Genomic DNA, 27,702 nt, shown 5'->3' on the forward strand with positions numbered 1-27,702 from the left:
TTAGGGAACCCTGGAATTCATGCGTCTACACCCTCAAACTGTCCCCCTTGTGCGCCACACACACACACACACACACACACACACACACACACACACACACTTTGGTCACTGCTACGTGGGGGTGCTGCCGCCCCACCTCTCCCCCTGGCGGCCGCGGATCCCCTGAGGGATGCTCGTGGAACCCAGATTTGGGGAGGGGTGGGGGAAATATCACTGCACTGGCGAGTTAAAAACTAGTATAAATCACCCCTTTCGTTAAGTGTTACCCATTAACATTGTCAGATATGAGAACCAAAAGTATATTTCAAATCATGCATGCTATGGAAATGTATAGCTCGCTTGTGATGCAGCATTCGTTATAGGAGACAGTCTACTGAACAGACTACAGCTCGATTCTGGTCATGAATACTTTATATTACTGTTTAATATCAAGTACTCATTACTACAGTTTAGTTGCAACAATGCATACACACAATACATAATACAATGGCATTGATAAGCGTAATAAATAATATTTAAGTAAACTGTTTGTGTACAGTAAACAGACAGGACAATGGAAAATGTGACAAACGATGGGTTGATGTGGCCGTTCCCTTTGTTATAGGCTTGTTTGAACAAGTCGCTAATATTTGGTTAAAGTTCAGGTCCTCTCATCCCACACAGATGCAGAGATAGATAGGATACAGATACACACCGTATCTGAAAATGATAAGATGGAAGTGGATTTCAAGTCCCTACCATTTCCAATGACATGATTAAGGGCTCATCTGGGTAATTGACGCGTTTTTTTTTACCCAAATCTGACAAATATTTTTAATTTGTGTGTTAAAGCTGCAGTTCAAGCAATATCCTACTGCACATGTGTTTTTTTTTAATAATTCAGTTCTGTACTATGAGAAAATACATGTAGCATTAAAAAAAAAAAAAAATCAGTGTGTGACGTCAGTGTGTGACGTCAGTGTGTGACGTCAGTGTGTGACGTCAGTGTGTGACGTCAGTGTGTGACGAGCAAGCACTTGTACAGCCAGCGTCCTCCCTCCCCACATCTTTATTGGGTCCCTGATAAGGACAGGGGGAAGGGGGAGGAGATAAGGGGGAAAGAAAAAACACTAAATTGACAAACACTGCCCCATTCACAGGCTCCTGAAATTCAGCTGGCCGACTAGGTGGTACTGTTAACCCTTGCCATGCCAGAGACTTACCATTCTTCGGAGCAGTCACGCGATTGGGTTTCAGTTGAAGCCAGTGGAACAGATAAACCCCCCCCCCCACACTCCTAAAAACAGGAGCAAAGGCCAAGAACGTAGGTTATATACACATAGGGGCCCCTGGGGTGCAACTTTTCCTGACAAACCGTATGTCATTAGAGCACTGAAGGGGTTAAGCCTGGTGGCTCAGGGAGACTGCAGTTGCCATTTCCCTTCCCAGAATCCCCTGATGAGACACACACACACACACACACACACACACTGCAGCTTCCGTGTAACAATTGACCCATTCACAGGAAGAGAAGACCTGCAAAGCGAGGTGTGCGGGCGCCTACTGGCAGCAAATGGGTTAAAACAGGGCTGGCCAACTGCAGTCCAAGAGCCACAAACAGGCCAGGTTTTCAGTATATCCCCGCTTCAGCACAGGTGGCTCAGGCTTCTACTGCTACCTGTGCTGAAGCAGGGATCCCCTGAAAACCTGACCTGTTGGTGGCCCTTGAGGGCTGCAGTTGGCCACCCCTCGGTTAAAACAAACATAAAAAAAAGTGACACACCCACTCACAAACCCCTAAAACCATCGCTCACCCCCCAACACCCTCCCAGCACCGTCTGTCCCGCTCCATTTAAGGGAACGACAATTTTATAGAGCAAGAGTGATAAGAAACAAGCCGTACAAAGAGGCTAACGGGAACATCGGATTTATAACACCATAAATGTCTGCAGGGCGATAGACAAGTTACTCTCCGTACATCACACGGCAGCGGCCTGCGTATTGTACATAGCAGACCCCCCCCCCCTCTTTCGTGGGGCCCCCGTACCCCAGAACAATGACAGGAAATGCTTCAGGCGTTTAAAAAGCGCGTTTCCTCTAAAAAGAAAAGCCCGGTCCGGCACCTTGACCACCGGGAACGCAACAGCGCGCCAACGTGTTCGGAAACCATTAAAAGAACACTGCAGGGCTGTGTCAAAGATAAACACGCACACTTTGTTGATGTAAATCGGAAGCACGCCACTGCCCCTGGGAGTGAAGAGGTTAATACGCCGCGGACGCTCTGCATTAGTACGCGGAGGTGTTATTTTGGTCACCCGAGTGGCTGTTGGACAATCTGAAGTGGGAGAAAAATAGCTGAAGAGCTCCGACATTTGAAGTCGCAATCCCACGTCAGCCGGTTGCATTTCGGAGAGGCCCCTGAATGGGGGAAGGGTTTATTTTCCCCATATCCCACCCTGTCCTTATCAGAGAGCTAATAAAGATAAGGGGATGGGGGGGGGGAAAAGACTCGCTTATCACATGGTGACATCACACAGAAGGAATACAATCTCTCCCAAATCGCACTTTAATAAAAAAAAAATACATTAAAAATATTTAGAGGTGTCAGATTTGGGTACATTTTTTTTTTAATTTTTTTTTTAAAGTGTCAGGTACCCAGATGAGAATGTAGGGGGCCGTTTCGTTAGGCACGCAAGTACCCTGGCTGCAGAGATACCCGGCACCCACCCACCCCCCCAGTGGAGGCAAGTATCGCTGGAAGCAGGGGGGTCCCCGGAGCAGAAATTAATGGGGGTCACGTTACGGAGACCCCCTCTGCTTCAATCCTAGAACAAAAGCGGTTTGCCGCTTTCCTACACATCCACGGCACGTTCTGGGTAATTTAGCAGGAAGGCGTTGTTCCTGGGGCTCTCTGGAAGTGACGGGGTTAATGGAAGATGGACATCTAGAAGAATTGACCGCCTACATTTCTGCACGCAAGCGCGGAAACGCTCACCGCTACGCCAGGGCCGGCCAGCTGCAGTCCTCAAAGGCCACCAACAGGACAGGTTTTCAGGATATCCTGGCTTCGGGCACAGGTGGCTCAGTCAAAGACAGTCCAAGACTGAGCCACCTGTGCTGAAGCTAGGATATCCTGAAAACCTGACCTGTTGGTGGCCCTTGACGACAGGAGTTGGGGGGTGGGGGGGGGCTGCTCTACACCATACACAGCAACCAAGCTTGGCGAGAGCATCACAACTTCTCTCTGCTGCCAAAGGGGTTAAACGTCCCGGCGTGGAGCATGAAGACCTTGGAATAAAGGCCTGGGCTGTTCCCCGGGAGTCTGGACGCCGCCCCGGCACAGATGTGGAGAAGGAAATGGGAGCCCCAGGGCTTTGAATAAACAGCCGGGCAGCCGAGATAAGCAACTGCTCTCCATCAGAGCCACCGGAACGGGCCCCGGCGCCGCCGGTGCTTCAGCCGTCTGAAAGTCTGCTCCGGATTGTAGTGTCCAGGCATAAGCACACAGGGCTCGGACAGAGGGGGTGGCCGTCTCGCCACGCCACCCGATGACCGTTTAACCCGGCGAGTGCCAGAGTGCACCCACTTAGGAGCGGGTTATTGGTGTAGTACAGGGGGAGGCCAAATCCAGTCCTCAATGGCCACCAACAGGTCTGGTTTTCAGGATATCCTAGCTTCTGCACAGGTGGCTCAGTCAAATACCCGACCCTTGAGGACATTGCCATGTCTTGACACCGCGTCGTTGGAAGCCAAGGGACGTTAGAGGCCTCGCGCGCTCCCTCTGCACGTCATTTAAATGCCTTCAGGGAAGCGCAGGACATCTGTAACCGCCGCGCCCCCCCGGAAAATCTCACGCGCCTCCCCCCCTTCGCACACCCCTGTGCCAAGAGAATGGTGAAAGACAGGGTTGCAGGCCTGTCAGAGGCATGGAAATGCACCACAAGTGACACACACACACACACACACACACACACACACACACACACACACACACACACACACACACACACACTTAACCTCTTCATTGCCAGTGCATGCAGATCAGTGCTGGAAACCACGGTTAACAGCAAACAGGAGTTCAATCCTGCAGCAGGGTACCAAAACGTGCCTAGGGTTAGAGCCATCACAGAACAGACCCAGTAATTGTGTCCCACCTTCCCACACTGAATGCAAGAGATAGCAATAGATAAATAGGCCTCACAGGTGGCCCAACTTGCCCTAAATCATTTGCTGGTGGTAACCAAAATAAAACCGGGGCTTGTCTCGCTCATAAACCGGAGGCACACGGGAGGATAGGTTATCTGCAGGTCACCGGAGAATGATGTACTTGTTCCGCTCCGCGTAGAACAGCACAAAGTTTGGATGCTGGGCGTGTCGGTCCTCTGTATAATGAGCGAGACCTCGAGATTTCAAGCAGCTTGTTCGAGTGGAATAAAAAAAGACCCGCAGAAAATTAACATGTCAGACTCCAAATGGTACAAAACGCATCCTCCTGCTAGATCTGTTACACAAAGCACTAGTAAGACACAAACAAACACACACAAATATAAGGCCTCCGGCACTCCTCTGATCTCATGCCCAAATTGCCACATTTTCAATTCTTTCTTGGCACAGGGATATAATAATAATAATAATAATAATAATAATAATAATAATAATAATAATAATAGCATGTTCTTGTATAGCGCTGCTAATTGTACGCAGCGCTTTACAGAGGCATTTTGCAGGCACAGGGCCCTGCCCCGTAGAGCTTACAATCTATGTGTTTGGTGCCTGAGGCACAGGGAGATAAAGTGACTTGCCCAAGGTCACAAGGAACCGACACCGGGAATTGAACCAGGTTCCTCTGATTCACACTCAGTGCCAGTCAGTGTCTGCACTCCCTGAGCCGCTCCTTCTCCCTTAAAGTCAATTGGCCACGGCTTCAAGAATCTAGGAGACCCCTTCTCCCCAACACACACACACACACACACACACACACACACACACACACACACACACACACACACACACACACACACACACACACACACACACACACACACACACACACACACACACACACGCGCTTTACCAGCTCTGACATATTTACGTGTACCCTCCCTGCCCGGCTTCCTAGGGCTGTTCCATCAGTGTGATCTGTATATGGCCGCTCCTCGTGCGTTACGTGACCCAGGATGCTGGCATTCGGGTGACTGGGCGATGAGGCAGCAAGGTTGAAGAATAACGGGCGCCAGGAGTTTAACACGAATTCTGCTCTTCCATCTGTGCCCACTCTTAACACTTAGAGGAAACTGCTCATCTTGTTCCATTACTGCGATAAGATCCAAGCCCCGCTCCCAACAGTTGTGGAACCGCTTTCCTCATTATGTTGGTAATACTAGGCCCATTGGGGAACCCAGCGGGTCCGGGTTACGTAACCCAATACCTTTAGCCATTATGGTTACTGCCCCTTCAGCATGAAAGGAATGTTTTTACAGATCCGCGGTTAGAGCCGATCCGCCGGTATCCAGGACGCCTCGTTACCGAGGCCCCTCTGGCGCATATGGTTTCATATTTGGCACTTATCTTGGACTCCCTTAGTCTTCTCTAGGGATCCCAACGGTCTATAACATAGCAAAGTAGGGGGGCCTGGTCTACTCTATTACCGTTATAACATGGGTTTCTACTCTCCCCGAGGCTGCTCTCCTCATGCCCTACTGGAACCTAATCTTCCAGAACCATCTCTCCTCAAATACCCCTGCATGACGTCTGAATCCCCGTAGCAACCCAGGGGAGCCTAGCCTATGCCAAGACTGCTAGTAACCATTTAGGTGGGGGGGGGGGGGAAGGGAAAGAGAAGAGATGGGGGGGAGGGGAAAGAGAAGGAGGAGGAGGAGGAGGAGGGGGGGAGAGGAAAGAGAAGAGGAGAGGGGGGGGGGTGACGGGAAAGAGAAGAGGGGGAGGGGGGGTTATATATGGTATCCACAAGTGTCAATTTCATATTCTGGGTAGGAATACCAGTCTTCCGTAACATTTTTCTGTGCGTTTGAATGCGATAAAACAGCTACATACCGGCTCTAAACGACACCCCACACAGCTGCAGTCATACTCCATACTCATTTATTGTGTAGTATAGTCATGTCAGGGCAGGCTCCCCAGCCGAGAACGGACGCTTTTAAAGCAAAGCGCTGGCCTGCGCCACCGGGAGCAGCAGTTTTGCAATGTCAGTGGAGGTACTTAAACGTTGACATCAGTAAAAGTGTAAATGCCAATACCCCAATTAAAGTGAAAACTGCTTCATGGAAACAGATTATGGCATCCTGGCAGAAATAGCACAGAAAGTAGCGAACGCAGGTCAAGTTCAGACGCGGCCTGCCTCACAGGCGCCAAGAGTTCAAGATCAGGGCATTAAAAGGCAATCTGTGAACAATTAAGAGTTAGACACTGGTGAGAGACTAACAATATGTAGTGTGTGTGTGTGTGTGTGTGTGTGTGTGTGTGTGTGTGTGTGTACACACACACACACACACACACACACACACACACACCATTGAGAACGGTTTCCATTTTTATTTCATATATTTTTTTTTTTTTAACCCTGGTAACTACTGGATTACAGAACAAATTACACCAAGTACAATAAACCCAAATATTTCAGGGAGTCCCTACCAGTCGCCACCGTTGCACATGGACTACAAACCAGTTAACATTGCCGGCTTTAACCCCTCGCTGCCAGAAGCCCGCTATGTATTGCAGAGCGGCGAATTTATCATACGAGTCAGATTGTTAAAAAAATAAACAAATAGGGACACCTCAAAATAATTAATGCTTGTACTTCGACACTACAGGAGGTTCTCTAACCCCTTCAGTGCCGGAGAAACCGGCAACACATTGAATAGCTTAACGCAGGGTTGGCCAACTCCCAGTCCTCAAGGGCCACCAACAGGTCATGTTTTTAGGATATCCCCGCTTCAGCACAGGTGGCTCAAAGACAGCCACCTGTGCTGAAGCAGATATCCTGAAAACCCAACCTGTTGGTGGCCCTTGAGGACTGGAGTTAGCCGCCCCTGGGTTTGTGGAAACGTTGAGGCCTCACGGATGGCTACGAGAGGACAGGTGTCAAAAACAGCTTCCCTGTGAGCGAGACTCTGCATATTAGCAGCTTGACGTTTATTCTGCGTACGCTCTACCTACGTGTAGGGACACACAGGCTGTCCATGGAGCTCTAAACCAATGGATAACCAGACACCCGCTGATCCAAGCTATCTCACACACACACACCACCCTCTAACTGCCCCCAAAATCTACCGCACCCCTATTCCTTTCAGTGTCCAAGTGGGACAGTGTTTAACTTTTTTTGGTTACGGAACATAAAAAAAAATTCTTAGGATCCCCAAAACATTCTAATACCACGTCTGAGATCAGATGCATTGTAAGGAGCCCCAACACTCTCTAATAGCGCGTCTGAGATCAGATGCATTGTAAGGAACCCCAACCCTCTCTAATACCACGTCTGAGATCAGATGCATTGTAAGGAGCCCCAACCCTCTCTAATAGCGCGTCTGAGATCAGATGCATTGTAAGGAACCCCAACCCTCTCTAATAGCGCGTCTGTATTTGGTACACTTAAAAAAAAAAAAAAAAATAGCAAGCATGCCCACGGAACCCAAGGGGCCGCAAGAACCTCTGTTGAAAAACACTGGTATAGAATAAGCACCTTCACATGTCCAAGACAGGTCCCACAATCCTGCCTTACCCCTTCATCGCACCGCATGCGGTGTTTCCCCTGCAGCAAAGGATTCTGGGTACTGACATGCAAATGAGTACTACAAGTGGATAAGAGTGAGTAAGACCACACACACACACACAGCAAAACAGAAGCAAGGGGTGAGGTTACGGGGTAAATTGCGGTCTGTTCTCAGACATGTGAGCATGCAGAAGTATTCTTTACTCCTCATAAAAATAAATAAAAAACTCCCTGGTGTACTGCCCTACTCCAGAACACAGACTATAAGCTCCATGTGCCTGGTTCAATTCCCCTATTGCATCACGTGCAAACAAGGTCATATTTTGTACATTAGGGCCTCAAACCCCCATTGTACCTTGTTGCAGAAAATACTGGAGCCCAATAAAAATATATACCCTTGTAACAGGGTCTTATCCCTGTTAACAGGCTTGCCACTAATCCAGCAGTGTGCTGGTTAATTGCACACCTGCAATCAACCACTTGACCTGCCTAATGAGGGCTCTGTGAAAAAGCCTGTTCCCAGAAACAGGAGAGAAATTTTCCTCAGTACACAAGGGTGCCGACAAGAGGAAAGAGGTCTTGAGCAGGAAGGCTGTGCTTAGATTAAGACACCCAAAGACCTATATTCCTGGACACAGGGGACCCAGGAACCTACCAGAGACTGACATGAAGGGACACCTGCTTTAAGGTATCTCTTGAGACTTTGGGGAATAGGGGGGGTAATGGGATTATCCCTCCAGCCCTGGACAAAGGGACTGGGGAAGTAAGTTAGCCCTTAAACAGGGATAGGCGTTTGTTGTTTTCATATGTTTTGCTGTGTTAACAGGGACAGGCGCAATAAAGCCTTATTTTAATTTCACCCTTAAAAAATGGTCTCCATTGCGTACCTCTGCACACATCTTACACCCTCCGGCACTTAGGATCTATACATGTATGCATGCAGTGCCATCCAGGTACATAGCATATGTATGCATGCAGTGCCATCCAGGTACATAGCATTTGACAGCACCAATACACAATATTAAAACATTAGCGCTTCAGGCATGAAAGTAATAATAGGAAAAAGGAGACTGGTCGCGCATCGCGATCTGTACATGCGCTTGCAGGCAGCTACTGGGCCCGGCCCCATAGAGGGGCAGATCTTGTTCCTGCAGCGCTCGCCGGAGCGCTCTCCGCAGCCTACACTGGGGACTCGGCTTTTGTTCCATTTATGAGAATGGAACGGAGGCGCTAGAAAAACCCTGCACCTTGTACCGAGGTCTAAACCACGTCGGAGGGCCATATAGGCGAGAGACCAAGGATCCAGAACAAACCTTTGTATGGTCCATTTTGTACCAATGTCATTTCTCCCAATGTACAGTGCAGAATACAACAAAGCTAAGCAACGCTGAAGGAGTTAACAAAAAAGGGGAATCAAGCCCTGCAGAAGCGTATAAAATTGGAGTTCTATTCACCGACTTGTCAAAATCCTCCGCCACTTTGAGCCTCGCCTCTAAATCATCTTTCCATTATGCAGAATTGACACTTAAGACAAGTTTATTTGATGAGCTGCATTGCGCCGCCAACTCCGATCCATCAAAACCCGCTTACTGCTGCGGAATACTAATACCCATCAGGGCCTGAAAAAGCCATATTATCGGCGGGGTGCCTGGGAATTTTCTAAAAACGCCTCTTTTTGCAAATCAGCCGGCCCAGCAAAGCCCGTGCAGACAGACATAGACCAGCGGTCTTACGGATTGTAAACAGGAAGCAAAGTACGAGATCTCGTCAGCAGAAAGATATGTGGACTATGCGCGGACAGCTGCAGGACTCCGTGGCGAATATCAGACATCATAATAAGAAGTAAATCAGGAGTGAACAGGGATTCTGGGAAGTGAGCGACGTCTGGGTGAGCGCTGCAGAACCAGACGCTTTGCAATACTGCAGGAGTGGGCAGCTCCAATCCGCAAGGGCCACCAACAGGTCAAGTTTTCATGCTATCCCTGCTTCAGCACAGGTGGCCCAATCAGTGGCTCAGCCGAAGACCGAGCCATGTGTGTTGAAACTGGGACTGATTGAGCCACCCGTGCTGAAGCTGGGATATCCTGAACAGCCGACCTGTTGGTGGCCTTTGCGGACTGGAGAGAGATCAGGGCTGTGAGGATGTACATGTCCATAATTAAATATGTCCCTCATCCTGATCTCGGATTGCATTACAAAGTTATCCAGGAGTCCAATATTGGAGTTGGGTTGGTTTTCTTTTGCTGGAATTCTTAAAAAAAATGGCCAACACAAGTTTCATGAAGACGCTTCATAACTCAATCCAGATTTGCAGCGCCTTTAGAATAGCATTGCATGTCCTTTCTTAGCCGAGACCCCCTAATCGTACTGTAACTAAAGCACCACGTATGGTATATTTTGCGGGGGGGGGGGGGGGGGGGGGTGTTACGTTTCTTAAACTTGCAAAGCTCGAATTGTGGAAATTACCATTCAACAGAACCCGACTGTAGAGAAGAGTTAAGCCCACTCAATATACCCGGTCCCGACGGTTCACAGAACCATAGACTACCCGAATCGATGACACCCTTAGGATTTTCTTGTATGGCTTTATTTCATTCAGCGACTGTATTTACCCTTACCATATTTATTGGGTAGTTGCTCCATGCATCTACTACCCTTCTACCGAGAACAAAACGTCCTCCAAAAAACAATAAAGAATAGGTGCTGTTCAATAGGTCAGCCCGGTCACTTTATTGCAATTCCACTATGTTGGTAAATAAGGGTGAACCTTTAATGTTTTCATCAAGGGCCACCAACAGGTCAGGTTTTCAGGATGTCTGCTTCAGCACATGTGGCTCAGTCAAACCTGACCTGTGGGTGGCCCTTGAGGACTGGAGTTGGCAGCATCCAGGAGCCGTTTTAGACTTCATCCACCTAAAAAACTGGGTTCAACAAAAGACGTTTAGACCAAGAATGACGTCTAGACAAAGTGTCAGAACGTCCCACGCCCTCCTAACCACACAATACAGGTTTTCTAGGGCAGTACCTCTCTGGCCGAAAGGGAACGAGACCAGTGACGTGTTTAACAGGTTAAGTAGAGTATTATTTACATGTTAAGAAGTCTAAGAGCCACTGACCTACGTGTTACATTGTTTAGTATGGAGTGTGCACAGTGGGCCATTAAAAAAAAGGAGTCGCCATCCGATTTCTGTACGAGTGGCAAAAAACTATTTCACCATTTAAAAAAAATTGTACAGTATTTTTATTGACACCAGCGGACAGTCCTACAGAGAAAATACAACACAGGGATGAATAAAACAGACAGGGATGAATAAAACAGACAGGGATTTCCCCCCCCACCCCCCTCACCTTAAAACTGCAGACCTAAGGATTTCCAAAGTAAAAGCAAAGTAGAAGGCACTCTGCAGTGTAAAATAATCCCCCCTAATTACACAGCCGTGTAAGCGCCGGCGTTTCGTTTACTGCGAATGCTAAACTGGGCCTGTTATCCGCGGAAGTGTTACTGCCTTCGCTGCAAGGGCTTCAATTACTGGGAGGTGGGAGTCAGTTTACCAAATGCATTTGCCCAGGGGGTGAAACCACATTGTTCTGTTTTCACATTACTGACCCAGAAAGGTTCACAAGAAGATTGTATTTATAAAAAAAATAAGACTATTCTGTATCATTTGCATAGAACGTCTTAAAAAATATATCACAAGGTAACAAGGTGCTCCATTATATCTGAACATTGAAGTAACAGTGATTGTGATCACACGGTGTTGGATACATCCACTGTACGTTTTGGAAAGTTCCGTCTGTTCGCCATGCGTTAGGACACCATTTAAGATATTGTGGTGACGGTTCCCGAAATCAAGGAGCAGGTTTTTCCTCTACGTTTGGACACCATTTTGAATCAAGATGTCAGACCCCGATTGTAACCAAATGCAGCAGGATTATGTATGTATGTGTGTATGTGTGTATGTGTGTATGTATGTATGTGTGTATGTATATGTGTATATATGTATGTATGTAGTGTGTGTATGTAGTGTATGTATGTATGTGGGTATGTATGCATGTATGTGTGGCTCTCTATTACTATACGTATAGACGCACCATACACAAATATAAAAAATATCAAACCATAAAATGTAGGTAAGGTTTGTCAGCAAACACTTCAAAAGTCTGGAAATTGCCAAGTTAAGGTAACACGCAGCCTTAAACCCCCACCCCCCCCCCCAAATTATTTGCTGATGGGATCAAGTCATGTGACATGACAGAGAATGGAATCCTATTGAGCTCGGCTTGACCGCACCTCATGGAGAGCTGAGCAAATCGACTTGGCAATGAAATTATTTTTTTCCCCCATTAAGAAACTAAAAAAAAATGAAAATGAAATCATCCATTTATAAAAGTCTCCGTATTTTCGGGTTCGTGGAATTTCCGAGCCCCGCCGGGTCCTTTCAGCTGGTACCGAATATACAGCATTTCCAGCCAATCTGCTGCTTTTGCTCCAGACTTTTTCTTGCCTTATTTTGATAAATCGCGCTTTCACTTTCACCAATTCAACCATGTCCGTCTCCTCTGACCATTTACCGGGGAATGCAAACGCTTCCAAGATGTTCCTTGACTAATGCAAACAGATTCTGCAGCTGGTGCATTTTTATGGGGGGGGGGTTAGGGAGGGGGGGGGTAGTGGTGGGAGTGTTGGCAAGGAGCAGCTGGGTCTGCTGGCAGTGACCATTAATCCGGCAATGCAACCCATAAAAACAAACCTTATCAATATAATGTTCTTTGAGCGATTTTAAGATTTAATTTTTCCTAGCACTCACTCACTCACTCAGTTTGCAGCACTCCGGGGACATGCCGGATTATAATTATTATTATTATTATTATTATTATTACACTGTCGTGTCCCTTACGATGCCGACGTGTCACTGACGTGCGGCTCACTCCATTCCCACCTGCGGGGAGACTAGATTTCAGAAGTCCTAGACCGCCCCCCCCCCCCCCCCCCCAACACGTTATGATGCATGCACCTTGGGAGCGAGCGAGCGAGCCGATGACAAGGGAGGGGGGGGAGAGGGGGGAGAGAGAAAGGGTCACTTTATTCACCCCTGAAATAAAACCCCTTTCTCTTCCTGAAAGAAAATAAAGCCTTTTGTCGTCGGAACCAAAAAAAAACACGAGACGAACCAGAAAGGCTCCAGTGTCTTGGTATTGGGGGCGCTGCCAAGAGGCACGAAACCTGTAATTATGGCATTGTAGCGGTGTCTTGTTCTGCCGTACAAAAGGGCAAGCGAAAGGACTTTGACCCGGATCTCGCTAAAACACGTAGGCAAGCGCTGAGCAGCAGCTTGTAAAGGTAACGTAACCGCAGTGCTGTCGGCATGAATTGCCCGCCAAGGCTTTACAGCCTCGCTGTGTTTAACCCTTTGAACGATCCAAGACGCAGCCATCAGGTCATGGGGTCCTCCGGCACTCCAGGGGCAAATAGGCTACGCCGTGGGTTTGGAGTTTAGGGGGGGTGGGGGGCGGCAGCGTTTTGCGCTCCAGTGAGAGGTCAACGCCATCTGGCCAGAGCAGGAGGTGACCCTCTTCCGTCCGCGTCAATGAAGTTGTAGTCACATGATCTCAAAATGCTGGTGAGGTTGTAGCACGCTGGTAACACGGCCCCTCCGAGCCCAGAACAGCCCCACTAACTAGAAACTCAATGTATCAACATTCTGTCTGCTGCACATGTCATCTCAAACACCTTTAGCAATAACACCCGAGTCGCAGCCAAAGGGTGTCAGGCATTTGCTGCTTTTACAGCTGCTCTGTTATTGGTCTTGGGGTTACGTATTTCAGATGCATATTGAAGAGCAGACAAAGAAAAGGGGGAGTAGTGCACAGCCAAAGGACAAGGAGAAGGGTCCATAAAATGCATTTCCATCTTCACACATTACCTGCTCTCACAGCTCTACCTCCGCACACTCCCACTTACTGCTTCCCCAACTGCCTCACACATTACCTGCTCTCACAGCTCTACCACCGCACACTCCCACTTACTGCTTCCCCAACACCAACTCCCTCACACATTACCTGCTCTCACAGCTCTACCTCCGCACACTCCCACTTACTGCTTCCCCAACACCAACTCCCTCACACATTACCTGCTCTCATAGCTCTACCTCCGCACACTCCCACTTACTGCTTCCCCAACTCCCTCACACATTACCTGCTCTCACTGCTCTACCTCCTCACACTCACTGCTTCCCCAACTCCCTCACACATTACCTGCTCTCACTGCTCTACCTCCGCACACTCCCACTTACAGGGGAGAAGAGGAGATGTTAAATAATGTAGTTGCCTTCAAGGTAAAATGGGTAGAAATCAATAGCCCTTTTTACGTGTCAGCACCTTGCGACCTTGGGCAAGGTCACTTAGTCTTGCTGTGCCCGAGCTCAACGGGGCAGAAACTCATTGGCAGAGCCCAGTAATCAACACGTTTCCCACTGGAAACATTACACTAAAGAATAAAAACTCACTTTACAATGATAGAGGACAACTGTTGTACAGGGTCGGAGCAATCCTACAAGGGAAGAGGATCTGGCAGAGGAAACCTGAAATCCGATTTAAAACCACGGGGGTAGGATTGCCCCCATGTGTACGCCAACGTACAGCTGCGCTTCCCCCAAACAGCTGGGGATTAAGTTGGATTTCGCAGAGATTCCTCAGCTCCGAAAATGCTGCAGGAAATTGGCAGAGAAGAGGCATATATTCCAGGCTTTTTGCAGTGTTGAGAATAATAGGACTTTGTAAGAGGCTTTGCAGAAATGCAAACACGCGGGGGGAAAAAACAAAAAAAAAATTAAATAATGAAACCGAATCTGACGAAGCAACGCCAGATGTTTCTGCGCAAGAAACCGAACAATGGGGGGAGTGCGGGAACGAAGGTCGGGTGTTCTGCACTGTTTATTTCCAAAGTCCAAATGGTCAAATGTTAAAGGGATAGGATGTTTCGGTCTATACTGACTGCAGTAAGACTGGTCTCAGATTATACAGGATAAGCGGTTAATGTGGTTCAGGTACGTCTTACCCCTTCCATGCTGCACCTATGACAGCAAAAAAGGTTTTAAGAATGAATACAATAACTACACTAAAAATGATAAACGAGCAGCAGAATGGGACATTGCCACGGTCATCCCACCGCGACAACTGGCCGCACAGACCCCCCCCCCGCCGCAGCGCCGCTCAAAACTCCACTGCCGGATTCTATGAGAAGGCACGTTGTTGGTGCTTTGGTGAGGGGGGGTTAACTTTAGGGGTTTTAGTGGTTAGAGTAGGGGGAGTTTTAGGCTAACAGGTTAAGGTTATTGGGGTAGGGGGGTAGAGTTAGTAGTAGGGGTTTTTAGCCGAAGGGTTAAGGTTGGCGATTTGCTGTAGCAGCCGATTAACCGTGACTGACCTCGCCGTCGGGACAAACGGACACAACCAGAATGTCCTAGAGTCAGAGATGTCAATATTAACAACCTCAAGATTTGCCGTTTCAATAATGATGGCAATAAAATTACTTTAAAAAGGACAAAGCAAAGTGTGATTTTACACCTCACAAGTAACTAAACAGATCGTAAAACAGCAACGGATTACAATGAAAACGTAGCGGTTATTTTATGTCAACACACACAATCTGTGTTAGGCCAAACTCACTATAAAATCATTGCCATTCACACACTTTGGTATGAGTGGGGAAAGCCCCCTAAACTTGAACAAAGCAAAACTGGTATTCTCATCACGGAGCGATTTAATCCTCGTTCTCATTACTTCGAGACTTCGCTGTAGGTAGAAGGAAAACGCTGAGCTATTGTGAAAAGAGCAGGGATAATATTAAAATGTACACATTTATGGAGAAAATCCCTGTTCCGCTGGGACATCCAGATAAAAGGACAGCCAGTGCCAAAAAGCCAAAGTCACAGCGTCTTGTGTATGCCGTGCAGTCATTATCTACAGAAAAAGCACAGCGCCGTCTAACCAGCTAACAGCAGCAAATCAATCTTAACAAAATTAAAAATCGGGATTTAAACCAGGGCAGGGGGGAGGACCTCCCAGTTCCCCAGAGATACAGGAAGCTGCAAGTGACACCATTGCAGATCGCGAGATTTGAACGGCCATTTTGTTTCTCATGGAGGGGCGTCAATGCTGGTAAGTATCTGGGGGGTGGTCTACACTACAGAGCTAAAAATAGCATATTCACCTTCACAGGACCCCCTTTGTTACCAGACATACATATGGACACCTATACAGGCAGTCCTCATTTTACAACGAATGGCTTATCCAGCGCTGTGCAATGCATACCTATGTTCATTTTTACATCGCCAAAACGGCTTATCCAACGCTTTGCAAAGTTGTTTCAAAACATACATATACAATACAGTATATGCACTATATAATTTGTGTGTGCTGCATATCTTATTGTCTGCGTAAAATATTTGGTGTATTTTAGCATTAAAAATGCCTTCAGGAACGGAACCTTTCATTTAAACAGTGTTCCTATGGGAAAACGTGTTTCGCTTTACAACGTTTCTCTATCCAACGCCATTTTGAGGAACGCATTGTGTCGGATAACCGAGGACTGCCTGTACATTTGAGTCAGTGGGGCCTCGCAGATCTAAAATACTTTTCCCCCCCACTAAAAAAAAAAAAAATATATATAATATATTACATTTTTAGGCTTAGACGCCCCAAATTTCATCAGTTTTGGTCCTTGATGGTGACATACCTCAGTGATACGGATATCCAAACAATAAAAGGAAGCTGCAGGTTCCCTACTAGGAACAGAGGAGATGAGAGGGGTGGAAGTTCCAGCAGGAGTCGCAGCGAAAATCTGCATTTCAGAGTTCAGGCTACAGAAATCTTTATGACAGTAACACACTGATCCACCCCATTAATTTGATGGCACTCCGCCTTCGTTATGAGTACATTTGACCCAGCGGGGCAGTGAAATCTCTGCACGCATTGTCCTAAAGTGAGGAGACATTTATAAGCACAAGTGTAACAAACAGATTCCCTGCTCTTCTAATTCTTTACACACTATTTATTTCACAATGATCATTTATTTTTTTAATGTTGTGCGGACATGGTTTTTAGCCCTGTGCACACACACACACACACACACACACACACACAACAAATCTCTGGGCTGAAGAGCTTACACACCAAGTGTGGTGTAATAATAATAATAATAATAATAATAATAATAATAATAATAATGATTTTCTCCTAATGGGACTCAAAAGCAGTTCACAGTTACCAAAAGGGAAAAAGAAGAAGAGAACAGCTAATGTTATTAGAGACCCAACACAAGGAAAGATACAATGCAGGATGGTACAGTAGGGAAGGCTGGAAGATATCAAGCCATTGAGCTGGTTCTGAAATTAGCAGGTGAAAGCATACACCGCGTCATCCAACGTTCACTGGAATACCCAACACAACAAACATGGATACGCCAGGACCGGTTTGGCGTATCCTGTTGGAGGGTGTAGGAACACGTTTCAGCGATAGATATATATAGCCTCAGAACAAGAGTCAGTAAATACAGCCTGTAACAGGTCTGCTTAACTGTCTGGAAGTGGGTTTTTTTCTTTAATCTTTTTTTGGTTAAGGATCCCTACAATTATATTGTGAAATTCTTCGGAACCCCGACCCTCTAATAGCGCGTCTGAGATCAGAAACATTGTAAGGAACCCCAACCCTCTCAAATAGCGCGTCTGATATCAGATACATTGTAAGGAACCCCTACCCTCTCTAATAGCGGGTCTGAGATCAGATGCATTGTAAGGAACCCCAACCCTCTCTAATAGCGCGTCTGAGATCAGATGCATTGTAAGGAACCCCAACCCTCTCTAATAGCGCGTCTGATATCAGATACATTGTAAGGAACCCCAACCCTCTCTAATAGCGCGTCTTAGATCAGATGCATTGTAAATTCTTCTGTATTTGGTACAATTTTTCAAAATTACCTGAAAATAGCAGGGAACCCTTTCTTGATGCCCGGGGAACCCAAGAGTGCAGATGAACCCCTGTTGAAAAACACTGGTCTAGAACCCCCCCCCCCAAAAGGACCTACCGGAGATCATTACAAAGTAATGGAAATAGAGCGTGAGGATTCAGCTCTATTAGTTGGATATTTTCATAGATCTATAAACACACCGCCCTGTAAGTATTCATTTCACACTGGTTGAATTTCATACCCTAAAATGATCTTCCTGCGGTATGCAGAACTTTTTTTTAATTTTTATTATCATTATCTTTATTTTTATTTACCGCAGCCAAAATCCACGTACATTCCCAGCCAGTGGGTGGCCAAAAAGGGCGCCATTTATTATTTTATTTCTCCAAAACAACAATGAAGATCATTGTTAAAGTTCAAAATCTTACATCATTATTTCATTAAAATACGAAGAAAAATTATTTATAATAAAAAAAGGGGGGGGGGGGGAATAAAGAAGTTTAAAATCAAAACAGATTGAAGGGTTTTATTCCAAGTGGTGGTTCTTAAAACTCAAGGGGAAAGGGCCGCTCGCGGGATTTGTAACAAGGTATCTAGTAGGAGTCAGTACAGGCTGTAACATTACATAGGGATCCCAGGCTATTAAAAAAGGCACCGAACTCGTCTTGTAATGACTCATTACTCATCTCTGTCCTCACAGACTAATGCAACCTGCTGACTCAATGCAAATCATCGCAGCCCCATGCTGGGCCGGGGAATGTGATCTGCGAGAGGCATCTCCGGGCGTGTGCCGCCTTCCCCAAACTCCGCAGGCCAAGGGAGGTACAGGAAGGCACTCCGTGGGGATTAACCAAGACATGAAGGGCAGCTGAGTGCTACGTGCACCAGGCAACCCATTCACATACCTGGGAATGATGGATGACCTGTCACATCCAAGCTTAGTTAGGAGTATTCCAAATTAGCCCGAGCGCCGTCTTTACAATGAAAAGAAAACGGGAGAATGGGACACTCATTGGAGCCGAACGCCGTCAATTTGTGGTCGTCTACACCCCACCATTGTGCCGTAGAGAGGACCGTGGAAACGAGGGCGGCAGAGAGGAACCACGTTGGCCACGTTCTGATCTGCTGTAAGATCTCAGACCCCACATCTACCCCAAGCATGTTTAAATTCCCCTAGGTATTAGCCCCCTACCACCTCTGCTGGAAGACCATTCCACGAATCTACCTCCTTTTCCGTGATGTACTCCCTCACATTTCCCCTTCGCTGCCACCCTCCAGGTTCCGAGAAGGACCTTTGGTTCTAGCACTTCTTTCTTTGGAATATGCTTCACGCCTGTACTTTGTTTAACCCCTTTATACGTATGAGAGCACCAATCATATCCCCGTCCCCCTTTTTTTTTTTTCTTTCTTTGCGCCCCCCTGCCTGCTTTCTCTGCCCTCCCCCCTGCTCTTGCCTCCTCTCTGGCATAGGCAGCGTCATTTGACGCCACGTTGTCATGGCGACGCACCGCCAGAAGCCGGCTCACAGCAGGTAAGAGGGTGTTAGAGGCCTCTCGCGCGCTACCCCGGAATTTCATTTAAAATGTTGTGGGGAAGAGCGCGGGGCCTCTATAAGCGCCGCCCCCCAACCCCAGAAAAACTAGCGCCTTCCCCCCAGTTTGCGCAACCCCGCTCCTCGCCAGCGTTTCCCAACCATGGTGCTCTCCAACCTGAAGGACGGCTTCTGGAAAAATAAATAAAATAGTGTATTTTTAGTGTATCAACCCAAAGCTGCAATGGTTTAATGAATTTATTGTGGATGAAAGATTACATTTAAAATACATTGTTACATTTACAGTCAATGATACAACTGTAAGTGTAATATTATATTGTCATTAGAACAAAAAAAAAATTTGACAATTGAAAAAATGATGGGTTACCCCAATAACTGGATCATCTCAATAGGGGTACCCTGCGGGGGGGCCTTGATGAGGCCCTCTGACTCAAGCTGCCACGCAACTACTATGAAATTAGCAGCAGCAAAGTGCAATTTGTCTCACGGTAATGTAAATATATATGGCTATTACAGATGTTTGCAATGTTCACGATTACAATAAGCGTGTGGACCTTCTGTTCCTAAAGGTTTTTTGATCGCCCCCCTTTGGAGACCTGGTAGATGCACAAAGCCATGGAATTTGTTGTCTGGTCTTTGGCTTGGGCATTAGAAGTCGTTAAACATATACGATGCCAAAACCGGCGTGTTAAATGCTCGAGTGCTTGCAATTAATTGCAAGCCTGAACTTCAGAGCCAAGTTAGACATTGGTTCAAGCAGCAGTCTGCCCCCCCCACCCCCGACACCGACCTGCGTTGAACTCCTAATGTTAGGATCTTGGTCCCCCCCCCCCCCCCGAGCATGTTCCTGCTTTTATTTTTAGGTTCACTTTAGCATTACAAATCATGGATTGTCATCACCTCTAGCCTAGGAGGTTAGACAGCACTTGGCTCTGGGGAGAGCTTCATTTTAAGCTCCTGGGAACTTATACATTTCAAACACTCAGCTCCAAAACAGAACTGATTTAAAAAAAAATAAACAGCATTGGAAAGAGCAAAAAAAAGAGCTCAAAGTAATTAAATTCAAGCAGCACAGACTGCGCTTTAAAAGCCTGAAGAACTTTAGATGGATTCTGGAATTGACGATCTGTATAGGCACCCGTTGAGCACACAGGCCCAAGTTTAGTAAGCGGTGCTATGCTAAGAAGACATCTTTACAGCCTATTCAAGTGAATGGGCTTGAAGGTATGTCCCAGTGTTGCACCCCTTAGAAAAGATATATCACAGAGGCTCTTACCATATATCTCCAGTGTTCTCAACATCTTTCAGTAAAGCCAACAGAACAGTCTGCTGGATAGTAGCAGTTACTCTATGAAACGCCAGGAAAGACATTACAGGACATCAGTTTATCTGCGAGACGCTTGAAGGCGATAAACCGGCCAACACGAAAGATGGGAGACAGCACCGAGGACATGGACAGAGACCTGGATGCTTTGATTAAGCACATTCAGCCGGCAGCTAAGAACGCTATTGCCAGTAACTGGAAACACGGGTTTGCTTCGACCACTGCCACAGTTAAAACCCAGATCTGGGGCAAATCCAATACATTTGAGGATATGGGAACCATGCTGTCCCAGATTTATATTATTCGGCAATTGAGATAAACCAGTCACCCATATCACTCTCCTCCCGTGTGGCGAGACTGCAGCTGGTCAAACTTTGTAACTTTGCATGTAGGGTGGCAACAGCCAATTGAGCCGACAATCTCGTATAAAAGAGCCTTACGGCTTTTGAACCACCCTTACAAAACAAGTGTCGTTACCAATCGCTCGTCATACGGTATTCACAGCTCAGATAAATGTGTTGAGGGCTGTTTTACATGCCCATATGAAGTAACAGTACTTGCATCCTCTTACCCTCCCATGGGTTTTTCTCCCCCCACCCCCCCATCATTCTGCATCCTTACCCTTAACCCTCTCCCCCCCTCAACAAGAAAAACCCAACAAACTGAGTTCTACAAAAATATACATCTCAAATTTTGATACACCCAAAAAAGTGGCTTCTAAAGGGACCATAAACCTGTCTATTCGAAGTGTAAAAAAAATAAATAAAAATAAATCAGTGGAAAGGCTGACCCCAAGGTCTTCATAAATCCCAGATTTTGGATTTATGTAAAGTGACTCTTGGAGGTGAACATTAAGCCCAAACCACGTTGCATTGAAGGCAACTAGCATATGGAACATCCATTATATTCAAAGTTGTGTAGTTCCACTTCGGTTTGGACGAGGGAGTCTCAACTAGATGCTTTCCATCAACCCCACAACCTTTCAACGTCACTTCCCATTTCCCCTCTTTTGATCCACGGAAATTTGACAAGAGGAAATTCTGCACTTTGATCATCAAAGGAGGGCTGGCCTCGATCAGTTGAAATGTGAGTGTTTGCCATGTTTAGAATTTCCCCCCCAAAATAATGTTTTACAAAATCAACAGTCCTCCAAAAACAGAGAACACTACAATGAAATGTGTTGTGTATCAAGAAGGAAATATGAAGAATAGAACTGAATAGTTTTTATTTGGGAGGTGGGGGGGGGAGGGCAGCGAGGAAATAGAGAAATAGGATTATAGTCAGTGAATACAGAGTGTTTTGGTATAGACAAATACCTATAATAGAGAAATAGAGAACGCCCTCACTCGTAAATAACTCTTTCAAAACAGCAAAGAGGGGGGGGGGGGGAAACACTATTTGTTCACCGATAAGCAGGTAGAGAAATATTTGCCAATGACACAAAAGGCTACAGGACAGAAAGCCTTATTTTAGTACCACCTGCGTTTTTCAGTCACGCAAACCTGAAAATCCCGAGTCTCTTCACACGTAGACACATTAGCTCGGACAACACATCAGCCTCGCCGTTCCACCCTACGCAGAAGACCAACAACTATTTGGGATGACCTACTGCACTGGTACCAAACTGCAGTCCAAGACCACTAAAAGAGCAGGTGTTAGGGGTATCCCTACTTGAGCACCTGGGTGAGGAGCCCTCTGAAACCAGTTGGGGGATCTGGAGGACTAGAGTTGGGATCCAGTGACAAATGAACGAGACTTGTCTCAACCAGTGTAATCACTTGTGTAACTGTCCATTTCTCCAACATCCTCGGTCATTCCATGTCCAACCATTTCCTTTGCCACTTTTTTCATCTCCCAGTGAGCTCCCGTGGTGGTCCAAACACACCCCCCCCTCCCCCCAAGGCTGGTGAAAACACAGCTTTCTATGAAAGGGTCTAATCCCAAAAACAAGATCTGATCTGGCAGCCTCCCCACCCAGCGAGTAACATCGCCTACTAAAATCAGAGACAGTCGGAGAGCTAAGAACGCAAGTCACAGGAAGATATGCAAGATATGAACAAAAACCTCAAGTGCTCGACCGTTTCCAAAAACTTCCCGCGTGGGCAAGAGAAACGTCAAGGAAACACGCGGCCACGTACCGAGAGAATCATTGAGCTACAGATCAGTCCAGTAGTGAAGGACACAGAGAATCTGCAGTCACCATGTGACCGTTACACAGGGCTCGGCGATCCAGATTAAACTCCCAGAGACATCATATTTAAAAACACTTCTCTCGCAGATTTTAAAAATAAAAAAAAATAGCATTAGAAGAGATAATGGCTGCATTAATAACAGGGTAGGAGGGGGGTAAAGACATTTGCAAATGACCCAGCTAAAATGCGCTCACCTGTCCATGGTTAATGAACCCATGCTTCTTGGCTATCCTGTCCGCCTCCGAGAGGCCCTCCGGTATATGCACTGCCCACGTGTTTGTATATACTTGGTGCCCGTTCATTTCTCGGATTAGGAGAGACAGTACCGTCAGTGAAGTCCATAGCAGCAGCAACAAGCTTGGCCTCAGATCCATGAGAATGCTTTGGGTTCTTTGGGGGGGGTAGTGTCGTGGACAATTAAAGGCCTCGAACGTGCTCAGATCGCCCTCTCAGACCCGCGACGCGGTCTGCTTTCTGTACACAGAATCCACGGTCAGTCCTGGGGATCATGAGGTCTCAATAAAACTTCAACAACTGGATGAAGGCAAACCTAATCCCTGGATGAAACATGAGTGTTCTCGCCGGGTGGAGATCTTGGATCCAGAAAGGTTTCTACAAAAATAAATAAATAAAAAAAAGTTAGATACAAGAGTATTACAGCGAAATGATGCGCACTTCACAATAATCCAGTTATAACTGTCCTGCGCCAAAGGTGGCACACGCAGAACAGAATTAACTCATCAGCTACCAGCAAAGTATTGCAGTCGAGTTAAAATAAACAAGGCATCCCCATCCCAAAAAAGGGATTTATATAGACCAGGGGGTGGCCATCTTCAGTTCAAGAGCCACCAACAGGTCAGGATATCCCTGCCTCAGCACAGATGGCTCAATGAGTCCCTGCTTCAGTACAAGTATCTCCATCAGTGTCTGCTTCAGCACAGGCTCAGTCTTTGACTGAGTCACCAATTAAGGCACCTGTGCTGAAGCAGGGATATCCCGACCTTTTATGGTGGCTCTAGAGAACTTGAGATGCAGCACCTGGTCTATAGGTGTTCCCAAACCAAGGGGGTGGGGAGTATATACATAATAATAAAAAGAAGTTATAGCCCTTAGAAGCAGCCAGCATTCCAGCCGGTTGTGCTGCCAATAATCCTTCTGGCAGGCTCTCCATTCTAGCATAGCGGGACGCTGTCCTGGCCTACTTTATTCTAAGAACAAATGAAAACTCCCAGGACTTAACCCACTGGTTTTCTACGGAAATAAATTGGACACTACGTGTTCTGTTTCTTATTGTAAGCCTGGAAGAGAGTCCCCGGAGGGATCTCTCCGTCAGCAGAGCTTTACACAGATACACATGTAACTTCTCAGCCTCACACGTTACAAATAAAGACAATAAAAATAATAAAAATAAAAAAAAAAGGCAATTTACATTGTTGCCCCCCTTACAATGGTTAGTTCCATCCTATTCGGTTGTGACCTAGAATTAGACTAGGGCTGGCAAACTCCAGTCCTCAAGGTACACCAACAGGTCAGGTCTGAAGGATGTCTCCGCTTCAGCACAGGTGGTTCAGAGGCTGTCAGTCAGTCAAAGGCCGAGCCACCTGCACTGAAGCAGGGATATCATGAAAACCTGACTATAAATGGATTATAAGGGACATCAACCAGGGTGACGGGGGTGACGTGGGTGGGTGGTGTTGGTGGACAGTACAGATCACCTATAGATAAAAAAATCACAGCTGCAACCAGTTTAGGGTAATCAAGATCCAATAGCTGTAAACTTACATCGTGATGCGTACAGTATGTGTATTTTTTTTTAATCAAACAATTACAATTTTAAATATCTTTACATAAAAATACAAAGTGTGAGCACATTCCTGTCTCACGCAGGTCTGCAACCATGATTTCCCCCCATTATCTCTTGGTATACTGCAGCCAGGGATTCTGGGAAATGACATGCAAATGAGCACACCGGAACATGGTCAGCTGACACGTGGGAGATCTCTCTAGCGCCAAGGTTTGGGGCGATGTGAACGCATGTTGAGCAAGACCTCCCCCTTCCACCGGCAAAGTCCCTCTTATTTCCTATGGCCTGGTCCCAGGAGCGAGAAGGCGCATTTAATGTGCCCCTTCCATGACGACTAATAGACGGAAATAAAAGTCTGGGTGTATTCTGGCGCACGACACAGCATTGTAACGCTATCCTCATTGGTAAACAGCACGGCACAACGCCACTGAATTTGGCAAAGGCTACAGAATCACTAAAGCATTCAACTTGGAAACTAAAGCATTCTTGGAATAGTATTCGTTGTTAAATTGAGTTTAAGGCTCGATTCCAACTTGAATGTAGGTACAACATAGCGATATCCCCTATATTAGGAATATTAGTTATACTTACCATGTGAAATCTCGTAAAGGCAGAAAGTAGTATTCACTATTTAATGCTACAATCATCAGGATGGGGAAAAAAAAAAAAAGGAAAATGTACCTTGCGGTGGCCATCTTCAGTCCCCAAGGGCCACCAACACCCCAGGCTCTCAGGGTATCCCTGCTTCAGCACAGGTGGCTCAGTCATAATGATGTAGTAGCTTCATAATGACAGCCACCTGTGCTGAAGCAGGGATATCCTGAGAACCTGGGGGGGGCTTGAGCACCCCTGGGCTAGAGATAAAGCCAGGGGGGGTAGAGGCAAGTGGGCGGGGACGGATGGAAGTCGTTTCCGCCAGCCCACTCGCGACAAAGGCCCGGCGCACGTGGGTACGGCTACGGTTGACGGGGCCAGCGGGTCAAGGCCCGTCTGACCCTGCACTTAACCCATTAAACGAGCATCCTGGCAGGGACTAGCAGTTACGCCATTATTATATAATAAACAAACGCTGCTGCCTTTTTATACCTCCAGACCGAGGTATATCGTTATCTGTATGTGTTTATGTGGGTACTGGTAAAAGAAGGGGGGGGGGCTCTCTCTCGCAGCCTCCCTGGACAAGGTCAGGTTTGAAGGATATCCCTGCTTCAGCACAGGTGGTGCAGGGATATCCTGAAAACCGGACGTGTTGGTAGTTCGAGGACTGGGAGTTGGCCGGCCCTGATCTAGACAATTCCTAGTTCGCTCTATTACACAGCTGGGAATTACTGTGGGATGGGCTGACCCCTTGCGATTCCTCACCAGCAGAAAGTAGGAAGCGCTCTGAGTGTTATATCACTCCCAGCTGGTATGGTGATCTCACGTGGATACTTCCAATATACAACTACTCATACGTTGCACAGATTTGAGAGTTCTTCACTGGGGAAATTAAACACATTTGTTTTTCCTTCAAACCTCAGTGGTCTCTTCTTCATGCGTCCCAGAGTAGGACCAATCCACTTCATTGGATGGATGGAAAATTAGGAGGGGAGGGGGGGGGGGAAATGACCATGGCTCTGTCAATCACTGCTCTGCTTCCTGAAGTCATGCCCCATAATGCCTTGTATAGCACTATGCAAGGCATTGTGGGGCACAGCTTCGGGCCGCAATCTTCCTTGTACTGACCCCCCCCTAATGGTGGACAAGTGACCACCGGCGGTGGACAAGGGCAGTTAGGCGACCTTTTCCCAGTACACATGCAGAAGAAGGTTTTAAAAAGCCCCATACAACAGAATGTCAAGTTAAGGCCGCCCACGTTAGCCCACAAATCCATACGTCTTCAGGACCGACACCGCCACTAGAACGATGCTCGGTGCGCGTGTTCCAGAACCTTTCAATATAGGGATTCAAAACGCAGTCATACAATGCACAGGGGGAATGTAACGTTACAACCAATTAACAAAAAGCAGCGGTTTCATGTCCTGTGAGTGCAGCGTGAAGGCTGCCGGTTACTCACCATATTACTCACGTCACATGCAACGTTAAAAACACTTGCACTTCTATGGGCCTAAGTGTTGCGATCACAGATCATGACCAATTCACTTATCGGAGATCTGACTTAGAAAGATTGCTCGTGGTCCCCAAGGTTCAGCAAAGTATCCGGCCGCTCCTCCTCCTCTTACCGTGCACCCCACAACTGGAACAGACTACCAGAGACTCACACACACCAGTCTAAGTCCTTTCAAAACTAAAGCTGGCTCACATTTGAATCTGGTCTGTAACTGCTACATACGCCTATAACACATCTCTTACTGTACATGCAATGTCTTGTATATAATGTACCACCCTGCTCACTTCATGTAACTATGTATTTGTCAACATAACTCTGTGCCCAGCACATACGTGAAAACGAGAGGTAACTCAATGTATTACTTCCTGGTAACACATTTTACAAATAAAATGTCAACAAAAGTCCGTCCTTACCTTCTCGGCAATGGGACAGAGCTACACCTATGTCTGGCATGAGTTCACAGAGGGATGCACAAGTCTGCGTGTGCATGCGTGCTCTGGGCAGCCTGTCACACAAAGTAACATGTATCGGCCGGGCACTCAGCACTGCTCCAGTCCAGCAAGAGTCTGACCTGATAAACCCCAAGTGTACACTTTGAATAAACAAGACTGCGCCCTGTGACCACAGGAAAGGCTCTCCGAGATCCCCTCTGTAATTTGCCTGGCTCTTGCAGCAGACTCGTGGCATATAACCGCAGTCAGTCTGTCTCTGCCTCGTGCAGGTATTGACATGCCGTGGTCTGAGCGCAATTAACCCCTTCCGTGCTTACCGGGCCTGCAAACCATTACCCAGCAATGCAATGAAGGTGTTGAAATATATATTAAGGCTCCACACAAATAACATACATGAACAGAATTGGGATGTACACATACTTCTCCTTTATCACAGCATCTCCAGGGAAAAATTGGAACTAAATAAAAAATGCAACTCCAGAATAAGACATTGCTATAATTACAACGAACAGTACTACAATGTGAGGAGGAAAGATATTCGGGGGGGGGGGGGGGGGGTCTCAATTATCATTCTGCAATGTCGTTACTTAGAATGA

At 46.8% G+C, this 27,702-nt stretch overlaps 1 protein-coding gene across 4 annotated transcripts in view; it reads right to left on the reverse strand.

Annotated features, from left to right (window-relative positions):
- The window catches only part of FURIN (furin, paired basic amino acid cleaving enzyme), a 101,573-nt gene that overhangs the window by 68,551 nt on the left and 5,320 nt on the right, over positions 1-27,702 (reverse strand). For all 4 annotated transcript variants that reach the window (XR_012788890.1, XM_075575484.1, XM_075575483.1 and 1 more), the window contains exon 2: positions 22,938-23,355. Coding sequence is in view for 3 of the 4 variants with exons in the window: in XM_075575484.1 (XP_075431599.1) it covers positions 22,938-23,117 (180 nt within the window). In the remaining variant the exon portion in view is untranslated. The remainder of the gene's footprint in view (positions 1-22,937; positions 23,356-27,702) is intronic.

The sequence above is a fragment of the Ascaphus truei genome, chromosome 18 (assembly GCF_040206685.1).
Source record: "Ascaphus truei isolate aAscTru1 chromosome 18, aAscTru1.hap1, whole genome shotgun sequence".
NCBI classification, from domain to species: domain Eukaryota; kingdom Metazoa; phylum Chordata; class Amphibia; order Anura; family Ascaphidae; genus Ascaphus; species Ascaphus truei.